Genomic DNA, 17,078 nt, shown 5'->3' with positions numbered 1-17,078 from the left:
TTTTTTGAAATGTAACAGCATGCTCGATGCTGTCTAAATGCCTTTAAACCATGACGAGATTGGGTTGTGAAATAGAAATAAACATGCTTTCATACTTTTTGTCTTGCATACAGCTGGCTTTTCATTCTTTACAGCCGTATTCACGTAAAATGGAACATGTATTTATCTTGCAGTGATTGTCTTGGAATAAACAATGGTTAAATATTTGTTGAAGCTCTGTTGTATTCTAATATCAAATACGTTTGAAATATAGTTCAAGCGAGCATCTCGGAAATGAACTGTTGTTTCCATGTGATCACTCAGTATTTGGAGAAATGGAAAGTTGGGAATTGAACAAGTGTCGAGGGTGTGGAATGTATTGGAACAAAGATGTGAACATTTGCTCTGTATTTTTGTACGATAATGAACATGAAAACCAGTCAACTAATGAGTTTAAAGGATGATATTAATCAGTAAGATTAGCACCAAACATGAGACTGTTTATCATGTATTGATTCGAGTGTTTATTTGACATGAATATGGCTGTAAATTGGCAGTGACAAAAATATCATTTATTGGATTGCTTGTTTCAATTTTTTTATTTTTCAATTAAATTTGATAAAGTTTCTATTGAAAACATTGCTACTTGTCCATAGCAATGGGTCGACAAGGTGCCAGATACAATGCAAAGGCTCGAGCAGCATCACATCTGACTACATCTGCCAAGCCCCATTCGAAACCCCGTGATGGTGGTATCAAGGCTTCCATTCAAAAAATAAATCCTACAGTGATTGAGGCTGCCCGCAAAACACTACATGCAACTAAGCCCAAGTCGGTCCTTTCTACTAATGAAACTACCATTCAAAAAGAGGATTTATCCAATCAGACTGAATATACATCGTAAGTTTTATATTCAGACTTCTGATTCGATCAAATGTCTACTAACCACCTGTAACATGGTTTATATTAAACTTAGTTCAACGACAACCATTCCATATATTCTACCTTCTAAAGAAACTCGAGTAGCTAGTACTGCAAACGAAGTTGCAAATCGACTAGCATTGCTTACAGAAGCACAGACAGTCAAAATATCTGGTAAAAAGCGAAAAAGAATGGAAAAGTTTATAGAGCGAGAGATGAAAAAAGAGGAGCGAGTCTATTTGTATGAGAAACTTGGCAAACAGGAATTCTCATCTGAGCTATTCAAGTCGAGTAAGAAACTTAGTAGTGGTAAATTAACTGCCAGGGAGCGACTCAGACAAGCATTGTTGGAGGAGCGAAGCGGCATTCCACAATCAGATCCATCCGTACAATTGCTGAAGCCAGTTATTCGGCCTACAGAAATTCCAGATAATACAATGCAAGTCGACTTTGATGAGAGTGAAAGTTCTGACAATTGTTTAAATGTGGAGTCAACCCCAATTGAGTCCATGGGCATTGTGTCTCGTTCATTTGGAATGGCTGCTCAATCTGCTCCTATCATTGTCACCTCGTCTGAGCATGGGACTACCAGCGTAGAACTAGTTCCAAGTAATACTTCCGTATCCTCCATTATTCACAATCGACCCGTTCTTGGTAGTTCACTGCGAGAAAACACCGCGACCACACCAGGTGGTAAACCTGCAGAACCATCTAAGCGTGTTCTCAAGAAACGGCAGAGACGTGAGATCCGCCAACAAATGGCAAAATTGGCCAACAGTAACTCTGAAAATTCTGATTCTGATTCTGATGGTAGCATGCTTGAAGATACAGACGACAACAAGGAGTCTATTAGCACTGCTTGTCAAAAAGCCTTGTGGTCATCGAATGTCGTTTCTGGCGAGTCTTTTAATCAGACTTTATCTACTAATACAGTCAAGTCAATAGATGAAAAGCCGTCACATTCGGTATCGACTCTTAAAAAGACTTTGTCGATTCCCGGCCCCAAAGCAATTTTTGTTCCAGTTGATAGATCAGAAGAAATCCAACTTGCACGACTTTCTCTTCCTGTGACTGGAGAAGAACAACTCATCATGGAAACCATTCTAGCCAACGACATTACAATCCTATGTGGCGAAACAGGCTCGGGAAAAACTACCCAAGTACCACAGTTTTTGTACGAAGCTGGATTTGGTGACAAGTCTCATCCTCTTTATCCTGGCATGATTGGCATCACTCAACCTCGTCGTGTTGCTGCAGTCAGTATGGCTAACCGTGTTGCATTTGAAATGAATCTACACAAGGGCGAAGTGGCCTATCAGATTCGATACGATCGAGGTTTGACGGGAAAAAATACTCGAATCAAGTTCATGACTGATGGTGTGCTTTTACGAGAGCTTAGTGGTGACATAACTCCTTTATCCACTTCTATTACATCTGCTTCAACCAAGAAAGGATCTGATATTTTACTTTCTGATTATTCGTGTATCGTCATTGACGAAGCACATGAGCGTACCGTGGGTACTGATGTACTGATTGGATGGCTTACTCGAGTGGTTCGACTGCGAAATTCGGGTAAAATTCAAAATATCAAGCCTCTACGAGTTGTCATTATGAGTGCTACACTGCGTGTTCAAGACTTTACAGACAACAAAGCATTGTTTCCAGATGGCAATCCACCTCCGGTAATTAAAGTAGAAGGCCGTCAACATAAAGTTGTGGTACATTACAACAAAATCACACCCGAGATTGATTATGTCAGCGAGGCATTTAAAAAAGTATCCAAGATTCACAAAAAACTGCCACCTGGCGCTATTCTAGTGTTTGTGACTGGACAGCAGGAAGTGCAGGTGTTGGTAAAAAAATTGCGTGCTACATTTTCAAAAACTATATCAAAAGACTCAATTGCTCAAACTACAGATGATATTGAAATGGATGATGACAACTCTATCAAAGGAGTGTTTGGCGAATCTGAAGCTGTTGCGGAAGCATACGAAGAAAATTTAAATGCTCAAAAAAGACAAAAGTCCAGTCAACTGGGAGGTGAGGAGCGTGATGACTTTGACGAGATGGAACAGCTGGAGGCTGATGAGGACGAAGATAATGAGGAAGAAGAAGTGCATATTCTTGGCGGAATCAGCGACGATGAGGATGAAAGTGAGGCCGACAAAGCATTCGTACCATCTGTAGATTTGGCACCAGTTCATGTTCTTCCTCTTTATTCCATGCTCCCTACCAAGGCACAGCTGCAGATTTTTGATCCACCTCCAGAAGGAGCTCGTTTGATTGTTGTTGCCACCAATGTTGCAGAAACCTCAATCACCATTCCAGGTGTTAAATATGTTGTTGATTGTGGCAAAGTTAAAGAGCGACAATACGATGCATATACTGGTGTGCAAACTTTCCAAGTATCATGGACTTCCAAGGCATCTGCTGATCAGCGCGCTGGTCGAGCTGGTCGTATGGGTGCGGGACATTGCTATCGATTGTTTTCATCTGCAGTGTATAACAATTATTTTGAAAAATTTGCTACACCAGAGATCATGCGAGTTCCCATTGAAGATGTTGTAATGCAGATGAAAGCCATGGGAATCAATCAAATTTCCAACTTTCCTTTTCCCTCACCACCCAATTGTGACAATCTAAATTCAGCCGAGCGACTTTTAAAATATCTTGGCGCACTTGATCTTTCAGCTGCAGTGTCAAGCTCCCAAACAGGAGTTTCATCACAGTTTTTGGAGATCACTAGCATAGGCAGACTAATGTCTAAATTTCCAGTGTCGCCACGGTTTGCAAAAATGCTTGTTGTAGCAGCAAAACAATCACAGCCAGTACTGCCCTACATTGTTGCTGTTATTTCTGGGCTATCTGTAGGTGATCCAATTGTTCGTGATGTTGATTTGATTAAAAATACGAACCAGTCTGAACAAGATGAGGAGGACGCAGATGATCATGATGGCAAGGAAGAACGTCGCAAAAAACGTACCAGGTTTTTCCAAATTATGCAGGCTTTTTCTGGTTCTTCCTCATCAGATGTACTGTGTATGCTTAATGCTATTGGTGCATATGCTGCTGAACGAAGTCGTTCTGCCAAGTCGCTTGAAAACTTTTGCGAGTCGCACTTTCTTCGGCCCAAAGCAATGGAAGAGATTCACAAGCTGCGAATTCAAATCACCAATATTCTTAAAAATGTGTTGGCTCACGATACATCAGATATTATTCAAAAGAATGTATCGAGTCTTTCTTCTAATCTTAGCATGTCACCTCCAAATACCAAGACACAGACTTTGATTCGACAAATCCTGCTTACTGGATTCCCAGACAAGATTGCGCGACTTAATGAAAACGCTGTTAGTGGATATGGAAAACATGCTGTTCCAGTATATCAAACACTTTGGGCAGATAATCTTAAAGAGACTCATCTTGTTCATGCATCTTCGTGTCTTTACAGCCAACGTCCTGCACCAAAATGGATCATATATAGTGAAGTTGTTGGACACGAGGAGCGATTTGCTGCGGATAACTCGCATGTGATGCAGATGCGGGGATCGAATATAACCATCATGGATGATGCCAACCCTGCCGAACCTGTTCGTCGATGGCTAAAGCAGTGCACGGTAGTGAACGAGTCATGGTTGTCAACCATGTGCCCACCATCACTCGTACGAACAGGACGCCTTCTCACTCAACCAGAGCCCCACTATGTAGCAGCAAAAGATCATGTTGTCGGATATGTCGTTCCAGTATTTGGGCCGTGTTTGTGGGAACTCGGTTTAACTGAAACCAACAAAAATTTGGATGAAATGACACGGATTATGTGGTTTGCCAAGGCTTTACTAGAGGGTACTGTAGTTGGAAGTATGAATCTTGAAAAAAAACGGACAGCAACCAAGGATGTGTTTGGCTTGATGAGAAAGTTTATGTCTACAAAACCATCCGTAGTGACCAAATCATGGGCACGCAGCCAAAACAAGGTATCATTGCTGCTGGATACTCTTGCTCGCTCTCATGTGGCAACACGATCTGATTTAGCCAAGATGTGGCATAATGACAAGACGTTTTTACTGGATGCAACTCTAGCGTGGGTTCCAGTAGAATTTCATCCCATCTTGTGTAAATATTGGCCACCTATTACTGGCGGATCTGTAAAGAACGAATCGTTATATTCAGCTCTGAGTTCATTTATTTCAGCGACAAATGGTGACCAAGTAGAAAGTTTCAAACCCTCCACTGTTCGTAACGCAGATAGTCAAGGTAAAGGCTATGATAAATAAAGGGAGTAGATAGTCAAATAGTATACTTGATGTTCATTTCAATCATCAGTAATAAAACTTTTAAACCCAAGATTGTAAAATAAACTAGTCTCGTGCTATTCAGTTGTTTGAAGATACGCGCTAGTTCTTTCCTTGCAGCTGCTTGACTAGTGCAATGTATTGCGCTTGAGCATCTTCTTTAGAGGTTCCCTTGACCTTCTCCCAGGCACTCCACTTTGCCTTACCCTGAAGATCGAACATACCAGGACAGGCTGTATTTACAATAGACGTCAAGGATCCAAGCGAAATATCCAAATAAAGGGTCCAAAAAAGTTAGATTGTACAAGCATCAATTGAGTCGAATTGTTCCACTTCTCAGCGGCATATATACAGCAATGAGATTTGCAAACATTTGTGCGGGAAAACTCAATTCCCCATTCACATTGAACGACTTTGAAAGTCTGCATACTAGTCATACAATAACATATCAGTCTACATCAATGCAATCAACCCACCAGAAGTGTTGTCACCGGAAATTGATTGCTTGAAAAGAGCATAAAGCTGAAGAAGCTCCTCGTTGTTGGGCTTGGTGGCCAGGTTCTTGACATCGGCAGCAGCCTTGATAAAGTCGGACTATACACAACAGTATTCAGCAAACATAAGTATCAAACGTACAAATCAGCAAATGGTTGAATAAGACTAAAGTGTTGAATGGATCAATCTTTCAATGGAAGTGACAGTTCTTGGTATATTGTTTGAAGATAATCAAGCATCTAGACAGTGGAAATAGTGAAAGGAATCAATGGCATTGACCAAAGTCATCCCATTCAATTCCTTAACCGGCCAACCATAGTAATGGTCCCAATAGTAAGTAATCTTGCATCAAACACCATCCAATCCATGTAATCTGATCCGGCAGAGTAGCAGTTTATAAACCCTTGGACTAGAAATGCCAATAGAATCAAAGCAACCCATGATAAGGTGGAAGCAATAGTATAAGCAGAAACAACTCACGTTTCCGGTAGAAGCTGGGTCAGACATGGTTGTAGATGGACAATAGGTAGATTGTTGGGTTAGGGATGAAGCTCGTTTTACAATCGTGTTCACGTAAAATGGAACACGAAAAGTGATAAACAGCCAGCCTCACGAGATTCTTACATTTACTGAGCAGCATCGCACGCCTTGACAAGACTACATTCACTGATTCAAGATGGTCTGCCAATTGTTCAACAAACAGCAATATTGCAAAGTATAGAGCTCGTATTATCGATTCTCAATTCTTTCTATCTGGAATTACACACTGCACAAATCCATTTTTTACGATTAATTCTCAGTAGGGCTTAACAATGTTTATTGACCATGTTGGTTTCTAGTAGGAAGGCATAATAAATATTTAGCCATTTTACACTCCAAAGCAATCACAGCGAGAATACAATTGTTTCATTTTGCGTGGATACAACTGTAAATGCGTTACTGTTTCTATTAGCCCATGGCCAAAGTTATATCCTCTTGATTTAAACCGAAACAACACTGTTTTTGTCAAATGGCATGCCATTGTAGATCTACATCTGAACCTCGAAACATTCAGCTGTTTTGGCCAAAACCACTTCATGTAAACACGTGACTGATTTATGCTTTAGAGCATCCCAGAAACAACATCTAGCTGTTTTTCAAACACATCCCAACCAAAGCATTGTGACACCCTATCAACATATACATCAGATATAATCATGCCATTTTCTAATATTGGAGGTCTTATTAATCATGCTACAAGCGCTACAGGAAAGGAAGTTATTGCCAAGGCTCAAGAGCTGATAAAGGGTAAGTGGGATTCCACAATGCATCGCTATTTTCTATTCTCCTGCAGCTGTAAATGTATAATACTGGCTATAATGGGCATTCCGTGTCTTTAGCTTTAGAAAGATACAGAGCAATTTGTTTGCAGTATCTTGATATTTAGCTCCCCTCATATGTCGCGCCTATTTGGAACTATTAGGGGTATATTTATCGAATACCCAACAATAACATGCAAATGGAAAATTTAATGCTGCTTATTAGAGTGATGTATTATTTAGCTTAGACAAAGTGGTTGGGTTAAAAAATAAGGTTTACTGGATTGTGCTGATACATGCATATAATGCTGTTTTCCACTCGTGCTCATTAGTTGACTCGAATATTAGCCATATTCGCGTAAAATGGAACACTTTTGTATTTATCTTGCAAGCACTGCTTCTATTTACTTTGGAATAGACAATGGTTGAATATTCATTGCACTTTTCTATTAGAAATTGACTGCTTTTCCAGCTGACATTCCCAATTCTTTTTTCTAAACAAAGTCCATCATATGATGCACACAATCAAACTCTGCTTTGTTGTATCCTAGAATCTTGAATACATTCGTGTTTTAGTTCAAGAAAACAAAGATCGCATGTCTCAGAAATGCAACTGTTGTTTTCATGCCGATCATCCAATATCTACTTGACATGTTTGATTTTCAGGAAAGGGGAGTTGCAGATTAAACAAGTGTAAAGGATGTGAGGATTACTGTAACTGTGATGTGAATACTGTTTTGGACATTTAGTTTTTATACAAAATGAGCAGAAAACACAATGCTGTCCAGTGAATTGATGTCAATCATTCATGATACTGGCTATTTATTATGCGCTTTACAACCTTGTTTAGTGCTTCGTTCTATATGGTATAACTGTAACAGACTCGTCACACCATTTCAAATTTTGGATGCCTGATACCTGATGAATTCCCTGATGCACTGACTAATTCACACAAAATAATCGACAATGAAACCCCAATCATTCTGATACCTTTATCTGATTGTAAATTAAACTTGATACTGACATTTGTATTTATTTTTCTAGACAGATTGTACTTTACAAACCTTACGTTTGCACCAACTCAGCATGCAGATATACACTTTTTTACTATCGATCAAGTGCTTGTGTATGTTAATTTTTACTCAGACTTTGGTCCAAACAATCTGTCCCATGTGATGCGATTTTGTGAGGTGCTACAGGGAAAATTCAGAGTATGTATCCGAATTATATAGTCCACCAAACAAATGCGGCATTTCATATTATTGACTGCATCAACTCACTGTTTTGAATTCATCATTTTTACAATGCACTGATTCAATCTTATAGGATCCCGCTACTAGTAACAAAAAAATTTGTCTATATTCGTCCATGGACAATGACAAGCGCGCCAACGCAGTATTTTTAATCTGCGCATACATGGTTATTGTTCAAAATCAAACACCAGAGGATGCATACCGACCTTTTATGAGCATTTCTCCACCATTTGTTCCATACTGTGATGCTGGATATGGTGCAGCAACCTATCATATCACGATTCTTGACTGTATTCGAGGCTTGCACAAGGCTCTCACACTCGGATTGCTTGATCTTGAAAACTTAAACTTGGAAGAGTATGAGTACTATGAAAAGGTTGAAAATGGCGATTTTAATTGGATCACCGACAAATTTCTTGCACTGGCTTCGCCCAAAGACGACCCATCACAATTCTTGGTGCAGCAATCGGCTTTACTAACTCCTCAGCAACAACAACAGATTGCTCTATACAATGCTAGTATTGGTTCAGGAATCATTTACCCCATCAGTGCTTCAATCCAGAAACAACTTGGTATACAACAAAGTCACCAACAGGCGCAGGCAGAACTAACACGTCGACAAAAACTCTTTAGTGCTTATAGCATGGACAATTTGATTCGATATATGAAGGAAAAAAACATCAAAACCATTATTCGTTTAAACAATAAGACATATGATAAGCGTAAGTTTGTTTTGGCCGGCATCGAACATATTGAGCTGTATTTTCCTGATGGAACTACACCGCCCGAAGGCATTTTAAAACGATTCCTAGAGATTTGTGAAACACGTGAAGGTACAGCAAACATGATACTATGGGATGAAATACGCTATTCAAATCGTTTTAATATGCATTATTGTTTTTCGTGTAATTAAATATGCAATTCATGGCAATATAAAAGGTCCTATTGCTGTGCATTGCAAAGCTGGTCTAGGCCGAACTGGTTCACTGATTGCATCGTTTATCATGAAGCACTACAAAATGACTGCGTGTGAAGTTATTTCGTTTATGCGAGTGCTCCGTCCAGGAAGTGTTGTAGGTCCTCAGCAAAACTATCTTCAAGCGTAAGTGATTTTATTGTAAAAAAGTAGTCGAGCATTTGCCATGGAATGGGTAAACAGCAGTATTGCAAAATAATTGACAGATTTGAATACGATGGATGATATAACAGAATGCAAACCAAGCTGTGGAAAATGCACCCCAACAATCCGCTTTCAACCGAGATTTTGTGCCGCAAAGTACCCACTTATCCCAACATAAAGCGATTCGGATGGCCCATTTTCAATGCCAATGGATCTGTAATTGGAGTCGCTCAGCCACCTCAGCAAAATGCTCAATTGCAACAAAAGCGATTCATGTCAAACGAACTAGATGGCTCATCCCCTACAAATGCAAATCTTGCCCCGATGGAACTAGATAATAATGGTAACTACAATTCAGATTCTCGTCGTGAGCTATCCTTTATTCGGGGCGGATACTCCCAAGTGGATGCATATGAGGCGGAGTTGGAACGTGAGCGTCAAAATACCAGCATTGGCGAATTGCTGATTCCTGTTCAACCTCGCAAGGCACAACCTGGTATTTCATCTACTACAACCAATCGTGCTCAGCCAGTAAGCCTGCTTGTATTTTATACTAAATTGGTTGAAGTTTATATTCTACATTGTCAATTATGACTCTTACATTTTGAATATTTGTGTTGTTCATTGCAAACAATAGAACTTTGATATATGGAGACAAGCTTCCACTACTAATCAAACACAACCCCAGCAACTGCACTATACTCATGCACGTCATCTGAGTATTGAAAATCCACAACTTCAGGGATCTTTTGGGCAGGTACAAAACAATCAACAAATGCGATATAACTTGCGATCGCAAACTCCTATCAACGGAACCACAAGCATTCCTCCAAACGGTACTAATCGTCATATTCCTCGTTCCATTACACAAGGATATGAACATACAGATGCGTCCGAAGCTGCTAAAATGTGGGGTCAAATCAATCAAGCTCAGGAAGCCCAACAGATTCTTGTGCAGGACCAACGATCTGATGATATGGCAGGATTTGTACTCACTGGAGGGCGTATTTCCACTCCAAATTCTGGAGGGAATCGAAAATAGTAGAAACCAGCCTTTAGCTGTTAATCTTGAAAAATCTGAAAACAAATTGCAGATATTTTTTGAATTTAGGTACGAGAATGTGAGAATGCACAATCAATTAACTATTGCTACAATGAAATAGAAAATAAATGATGTTCAATTCAAATATGTTTTTGTATTTTTGTTGATATTGTGTAAAGTATGTTCGAGTCGAGTTGACTCTTGGTTTTTTGATACATGGTGCACAAACTGCAATGTAGCTCCAGGATTGTAGAATTCAGCACACGCATTAATATTCTGTAAATGCAGGGCCTCTGTGGGAGAACTAGATAAGGATTCTGAGCTATTTGGCCACACATTCATCCAACCAAACCATCTTGAAAGAAATGAAGGTCCTTGAGAATGTAATCTCACGGATCGCGAGATATGCTGCGTGTCTCGTTTTCTCCCTGTCAATGCAGTGAGTGGATCAATCCCAACCCAACGACCTACAAAAATTCTTGCAATACCCTCACCAAGACCATAGAACATGCCCTGAAAGAATGGAGCAATGACGAGGTTTGTAATGCCTTTAAAAGTAAGAAAAAATTCTGGATCGTGGATTGGGATAGCAAGAGCCTTGAGGGGATCAGTAGAGTGAGTGCCGTGATGTTGGTCAGCTGGACCTACATATGATTTTGAGGAGAATTAGTGCATGAGTTAGTATCCAGAGTATGTATGATGTGCAAATATCGAATGGCTGAAGTTTACAACTGGGGTTTAGAAATGGTAAAAGTTTAATAATATACAGATAGCTGTGCAAGACAAGAGAGTCATGTCATATAATGTGAATATGTAGTCAGCATGTACCAAAAGGAGCATTGATGGAGTAGTAGATGCTCATGAATCTTGCAGCAACTGGTTTAAAACACTTGCATTGGACTGACCTATGATTTCATCTGAAAATTCAGATTCCCAGCTCTCATGTTCATCATCTCTAAACCCATCACTGTGTGCACCTATTTCATCTGTATTGGCATGAGCGATACTCATTGCAAGTGCGACTGAGCGCTGGATATCAGATAACGACCAATATAAATGGTCGAGTTTGAATTTTCGGTTTGTCAAAACAGCCAAAATTTATTCAATAAACCCCGAATTTGCTCACTCGACAATTTCCACTTTTCTACAACAGCAGCTATCAATATGTACTCTCAAGAAACTGTCGAAAGAATAAACAAAGTGGTCGCATGGTCCAAGCGAGCGCTTCATTTAGGATTCATTCCTCTTATAATATATTTAGGTTTGTTCTACTGGTTTGGCTGTAACATTTCAATATTTTTTTGTTGGCCATTGATATGTCCTAGTTCTTTATCCCACGTACCTTCAGCACCATTTACGTCAATAGTATGGTTACTTTATAAGAAACAGTTTGAATTTTTGCAACAAGTGTTATCGACTAGTGCTGAAGCAATATTCAAAACTGATCAATCAGGTTTAATTGAAACTGCAGTGATCAGTCTAGATTTTTAATGACTATTCGAGGCTGCAACCCATTGTTTTGATTTTGAAAAATCTAATGTATATGTAATTGGCCTTGGATTGGATACTAACGTGTTCATCTATATGATATATGAATTACAATCTGGTTGGGTTGTCATGATTGTCTTGTCTTTTTGAACGATAATTTATGCATTTCCTTGATCAACGCATATGCAACGACTTGGTTGCCTCAGGCTTTACTCGCACTTTTCCCAAGCCATCACTTCTCAAGATCATCTCTCCCCTTGCTGGGTAATTTGTGATACTTGACTTATTGGCACCAGATCTGGCATTTCACGAATAAACAATTGGATCGCTTTTGGCATGTGTTACATTCGATTCTAGATTCCTTGTTGCGAAAGTATGCTAGATGTGTTTGAACTTGAAAATTGTACACTGTATGGCTATTACAAAATATGATCATTTTAATTCAAACCACAATTTGATTGTATAATGACGATGCGTCTATTAAACAGTCGATTTTCTAATAGGAAAACAGCAAGTATTTCATTTTTTATTCCAAAGCAAAACAGTGCAAGATAAATACAAGTTCCATTTTACGTGAATACGACAGTAATATCAAAAACATGCCACCATCCATTGCCGATGAGCACAGAGAGAATGTTCTTGAACTAGATGGTATATTTGAATGCATTGATAATAATCAAGCACTTTATACGAGTAATATGGTGCATGGCATTCCAAACAGTTGTATACAACTCTACTCTAGCAATACAGATTCTGTTTCTGATCCATAGGAAATACTCGATCTACTCGTGCTATATCATCAACTCATTGATATTAATATTCACAGGAAACTAACTGATAATACTATTGCAGAGTATCGAGATTTCGTTGTGGATGGTTTTCAACCAGCCATTCATGCGTCAAAAATGATGATTTCAACAACTGAGGATGGCCAGGAGGTTGGCATGTCGGAGATATTGGGCAAGCTCAACTACGATATTGAGTATCTTGGTAAAAAAATTAATGAGCAGGTATGTAGCTTGCAGATACCATCAAGGCTTCAACATCAATTCCATCAAGCTGATCTTACATTGTTGAATTCAAGGTATTGCGACATTACGATAGTCTGCTCAACCAAGTCAGTGAGTTGAATAGTGTCGAGTCTACCATGAATACTGTCAAGCAAAGGTTCAATACTATGCAAAGTTCCTTCAATCGGTGAGATCTTTCATTAGTCGAGTATTTATCTCGTCAGATTAAACTCTCATTTCATTGCTAACAAATATTGATTAATTCATTTATAGCATCAAGACTCGCTTGGTTGATCAGCACTCTCAAATCAAACAGTGCAGCACACAGATTGACCATGCGCAGGCATTGAATGAGGTGTTGCGTCAGGTTGACCATTTCCTTCGTTTGATGACTCGACTGGATACTGAAATAGCTGCAGGTCCCGCTGAATATGCCAAAACCGCAATACATATCTATGAACTTGGTAACTACGTGTTTTTGTCAAGCCTACTTTCTATGCGATTTGGTACAGCTGTATGAAGCTAAATTTTGATTAACATTATACTGCATGCAAAAGAATGCATTTTAGCGGAATCTGATTTATCTGGAATTGAAGTAGTAGAAATGGATTTGAAAAAAATGTCGGAATTCAAGACTACGATCGATACATATGCCAACACTTTACTGCATGATGGCTTGACTGAGCAGGTGATTATATACTTTTAAAGATTGAATCAATGTGTCACAGTGTTTTATATGGTGATTGCTTATTATCAATCTGCTTGCTTATAGAATCAAGCCAAGGTTGCTGAAGGTTTGCAAATATTTTCCAACATGCATACTATGCCTGCTAAAGTAGCCGATCTCATAAACAGGATAACCACGACTATTGTGCAAGAAATACACAAGACTTTTGACGTGATTTCATTGAATGCTGAGATGAAGGAGATACAACAGCGGTCGTCTACAACTGGCGGCGTGCGTCGTGTAAACGAACCTCCAGTTGCATCATCGTCCTCAAACGTTGCTACCTGGGCCAATATTTTGTGGACACGAACTGAAAAACTCACAGACGTTATCTACACACTCTCTGTTCAGCTTTACCTTCTTGATAACCTGTTGAAGCGCAAGTGGGATCCTGTCACAAGAATTTCTTTTCAAGAAGAGGTCGTCCAGGTTGGTCAATCTGAGTACCATTATTGACTATTAGTTGAAGCCTTGCACTGATGTTGATCATTGTTTATTGCACATGGCTTTCTAGCTTATTGGAGGAGATATACCTTTTGTGTTTTGGACAAATATTGCACAGCTTTTAGACAAAGAAATTAAAATTGTCACAAAGGGTAGGTTGTGATATTGCGATATGTTGTCAAAATAATACTTGTGCGCCATAATGAAATGCTGATTTTTAAATATGCCGAGTTAGGATCACAGTTTTTGCTACAGGTTTTGCAGGCAGGATACCCAAGATTTCTGCGTGTATTTCATGATGTATTCACAAGAATTTCGCTTGTAAGCGGAAACACCTTTAACGGAGTTGACAAAAGTTTTGAAAGCCAGACTGTTTTGCGCATTCTGTCTTCATTTGAGTCTGCATATGTGTCTAGATCGCTTACTCGATTGCTTGATGTGGTCAATTCGGTATTTCCTGACAAACCTGTTCCAGGACAACGTGTCAGTGCTAGTCGAGATGATGTTGATAAAATTATGCGCACAGTATCTAGGTATGTGTTTTGCGCATGACATGCAGCAAATACTTGGAACTTGATATTCAATCTTTTTTGACTTTTGATATGCAGTGAATTGGATGTTGTCAAGTTTGATGGCAATTTGTTACGAATGGCATCCAAAAATATTCTTAAAGCATTACACATGTATACAGTCAAATGCGAGAATCTGGTATGTTTTAGTTTCCAATTACAGTCGTGGACTTCAAGTTTTACAGTATTTGAGTTGGTGGATTGACTCTTAAATGCTCATTGATAATTTAGTCTCCAACAGATACATCTGCATATCAGATTGGCATTTCTATCTCCAGCTCGCAACAGCTTAATGTGGATATTTTAAACTGTCTTTCGCATGCCAGCGACAGTATTTGGCGCTTACTCGATGATTACGAAGATACCACTGCCGCTGTATCTCTCACTGATGCTGTGACTGTATGTTTTTACTTGGCCATTTCTTAGTTGTTCAAAGTTATTGTCTACTAACTATTTTGAAAACTGTACTTTAATGTATTTTACATTTAGACCACCACAAAGTTGATACAAGGCATAATTGAGCCATTATTAATGAGTTTTGCTTGCGAACTTGAGGCAGTCATTGCAAAAATGCACAAGGAAGATTATTCGTCGTAAGTCTGCACACTTTGTTTAGGCGATTGACTTTTGTGAGCCTAAACTATCAATTGTTTAATCATATATAGAACACAGCCAGCTCGTGTTGTAGCTCCACGCCAGTCTGATACCACTAGCGCATACATCCCCGAACTTGTTACCCATTTAAAATGGATTGCTCGTGAGATTTTAGGAAGGCTCCAATGTGGAGATGATACTCGTGAGTGGGCCAACTCTCTGTCCACTCGTACCGTCGAGCTTCTTATGCGACATGTGAGTTTGGTCAGGCCACTGAATGAGCTAGGAAAGCTTCGTATCGCTGCAGACTTGACACAGATCGAGTACGTTTTGAACCAGTTTCTTGGCACCTATGATATAAAATTAGATGTTGATCTTGTTGAAACGCATCGATCTATGCGCGCTTTCAGGTATAGTTTATATATTTGCTTGGTTTGGCGTAACGGCATTGCCTTTATTGAATAAGCTACTGATATTACTGGCTATCATTTGAAACACATGGTCCATTTGCTACAACGTTTGCACTGCACATATTTGATTTTATGAACTGGCAGACATTTGCTTTTTATGGATCAAAATGAGCTTGCCAATGCGCATCAACTCACTCATTTATCCCCGATAATAGTTCTTCATCATATCATTGTTCGATCAAATGGAGCCATCCCGCTTCCAATGCAGGTTCGTGGATGGTCTCCATCAGAGTACTCCACGTGGCTAGATAACCATTCACTGGCACAAACTTTAAGCTTGCTGGAAAAAAGTTTGCTAGTTTATGTCAGTGAAGTATCTCGACGTGGCGAAACACAATATTGTATCGAGTGTCCTATTCTACGCTCGTTGCTAACAATTTATGCCAAACAGCACCAATAATCGATACAAGTAACTATATCAGCAAAAGCAGTTTTTATATTTGGTTGTATTTCTACCGTTTTTAAACTTGCAAATCTGACCAATATAAAGAGATTGGCAAAATGTCGACTGACTGGGAGATAAACTCAATTAGACTATCAAATATGCATCCTGCTCGACTTGCTTGAATATATGAAGGAGCTAAATGTGACGGCTTGATGATCTATTGACTGCCTGTGTTTAGCAACTATTTGGAAAATAAAATATGTATGCATTTAGCTATTACGTCGTGGTCATGACATTTACCTAAATGGTGGAATAAAACTGCTGCTTTTTGCTTTTTACAGGTTTTTTGAATCTATCAGTACTGCCATTGAAAACTGCAAGAATTCATTCTGTATAGGATCAAGTAAGTAGTAAGCCAATAATTGACTAGTTTCACTAACGGTGGCCGTTTGTATTGTGCATGTATTTCTGGTAAATCGACAGATGCAATCATGCCATAAAAAGCACATTATAACGCTAGTACACAATTCATTTATTTAACCTTGAATAGCAGTTTCAAGATTTTCATTTCAGTGTTTAAACATGCAATTGATACAAAAAATTGTCCAATAGTGAAGATGTAGAAGAGTTTAAAATGATGGCTTGGTTGATCAAAGTAGATATTGACAAATCAAGTCTGTCGAGTATGAGTATTTTGGAAGATTGACTTGAAATATAATCATTTCTGTCTTTTCATCCACATTAACAATGACCGTAATCAGCCATACCTTGCAACATGGCCAAATGGTATCTTTATATTGTGCATTTGACACGATTAGCATGTAGTTTTTACAATCTCAATCGATATTTTGTATATTAAAAATTGAATACTAATTCACTGCTCAATAATGTTTTATTTTATAAACACAAAACAGTTTATTTCAGCCATTGAAACAACATACACAATCCAATGCATTCCAGTCAGTGATATATACACATCTCATGCAACTGACAA

The 17,078-nt window shown here is 38.9% G+C and overlaps 6 protein-coding genes across 6 annotated transcripts; 4 read left to right on the top strand and 2 right to left on the bottom strand.

Annotated features, from left to right (window-relative positions):
• Positions 1-637: 637 nt before the first annotated feature.
• On the top strand, positions 638-924 carry BATDEDRAFT_86484 (uncharacterized protein; the record flags this gene model as incomplete). The annotated part of the gene is given in 2 exon segments (XM_006676962.1): positions 638-879; positions 897-924. 2 exon segments carry the CDS (start codon positions 638-640, stop codon positions 922-924), a joined length of 270 nt encoding a protein of 89 aa, XP_006677025.1.
• A 322-nt stretch (positions 925-1,246) lies between these two features.
• On the top strand, positions 1,247-3,778 carry BATDEDRAFT_15818 (uncharacterized protein; the record flags this gene model as incomplete). Its single annotated transcript, XM_006676491.1, has 4 exons — positions 1,247-2,298; positions 2,353-2,747; positions 3,048-3,596; positions 3,639-3,778. Coding segments are annotated over exons 1-4 (2,043 nt in total), but the record flags the coding sequence as incomplete, so codon positions are not given.
• A 1,513-nt stretch (positions 3,779-5,291) lies between these two features.
• Positions 5,292-6,191, bottom strand: BATDEDRAFT_86602 (uncharacterized protein; the record flags this gene model as incomplete). Its single annotated transcript, XM_006676834.1, has 3 exons — positions 5,292-5,422; positions 5,666-5,783; positions 6,165-6,191. The coding sequence occupies 3 exons, from the start codon at positions 6,189-6,191 to the stop codon at positions 5,292-5,294; spliced, it is 276 nt and encodes a 91-aa protein (XP_006676897.1).
• Positions 6,192-6,880: 689 nt separating this feature from the next.
• BATDEDRAFT_22794 (uncharacterized protein) lies at positions 6,881-10,397 on the top strand (the record flags this gene model as incomplete). The annotated part of the gene is made up of 6 exons (XM_006676566.1): positions 6,881-6,971; positions 8,027-8,193; positions 8,309-9,068; positions 9,175-9,337; positions 9,445-9,886; positions 9,993-10,397. 6 exons carry the CDS (start codon positions 6,881-6,883, stop codon positions 10,395-10,397), a joined length of 2,028 nt encoding a protein of 675 aa, XP_006676629.1.
• Positions 10,398-10,532: 135 nt separating this feature from the next.
• BATDEDRAFT_86601 (uncharacterized protein) lies at positions 10,533-11,408 on the bottom strand (the record flags this gene model as incomplete). Its single annotated transcript, XM_006676833.1, has 2 exons — positions 10,533-11,041; positions 11,303-11,408. 2 exons carry the CDS (start codon positions 11,406-11,408, stop codon positions 10,533-10,535), a joined length of 615 nt encoding a protein of 204 aa, XP_006676896.1.
• Positions 11,409-12,045: 637 nt separating this feature from the next.
• BATDEDRAFT_86486 (uncharacterized protein) lies at positions 12,046-16,099 on the top strand (the record flags this gene model as incomplete). Its single annotated transcript, XM_006676961.1, has 13 exons — positions 12,046-12,149; positions 12,712-12,895; positions 12,970-13,082; positions 13,169-13,359; positions 13,453-13,583; positions 13,668-14,051; positions 14,137-14,218; positions 14,302-14,599; positions 14,675-14,774; positions 14,867-15,034; positions 15,125-15,228; positions 15,301-15,639; positions 15,784-16,099. The coding sequence occupies 13 exons, from the start codon at positions 12,046-12,048 to the stop codon at positions 16,097-16,099; spliced, it is 2,514 nt and encodes an 837-aa protein (XP_006677024.1).
• Between the last annotated feature and the right edge of the window lie 979 nt (positions 16,100-17,078).

This window comes from Batrachochytrium dendrobatidis (assembly GCF_000203795.2).
Source record: "Batrachochytrium dendrobatidis JAM81 unplaced genomic scaffold BATDEscaffold_2, whole genome shotgun sequence".
NCBI classification, from domain to species: domain Eukaryota; kingdom Fungi; phylum Chytridiomycota; class Chytridiomycetes; order Rhizophydiales; genus Batrachochytrium; species Batrachochytrium dendrobatidis.
Note: the sequence above shows the minus strand (reverse complement) of the source record. Positions and strands in the feature narration are given on the sequence as shown.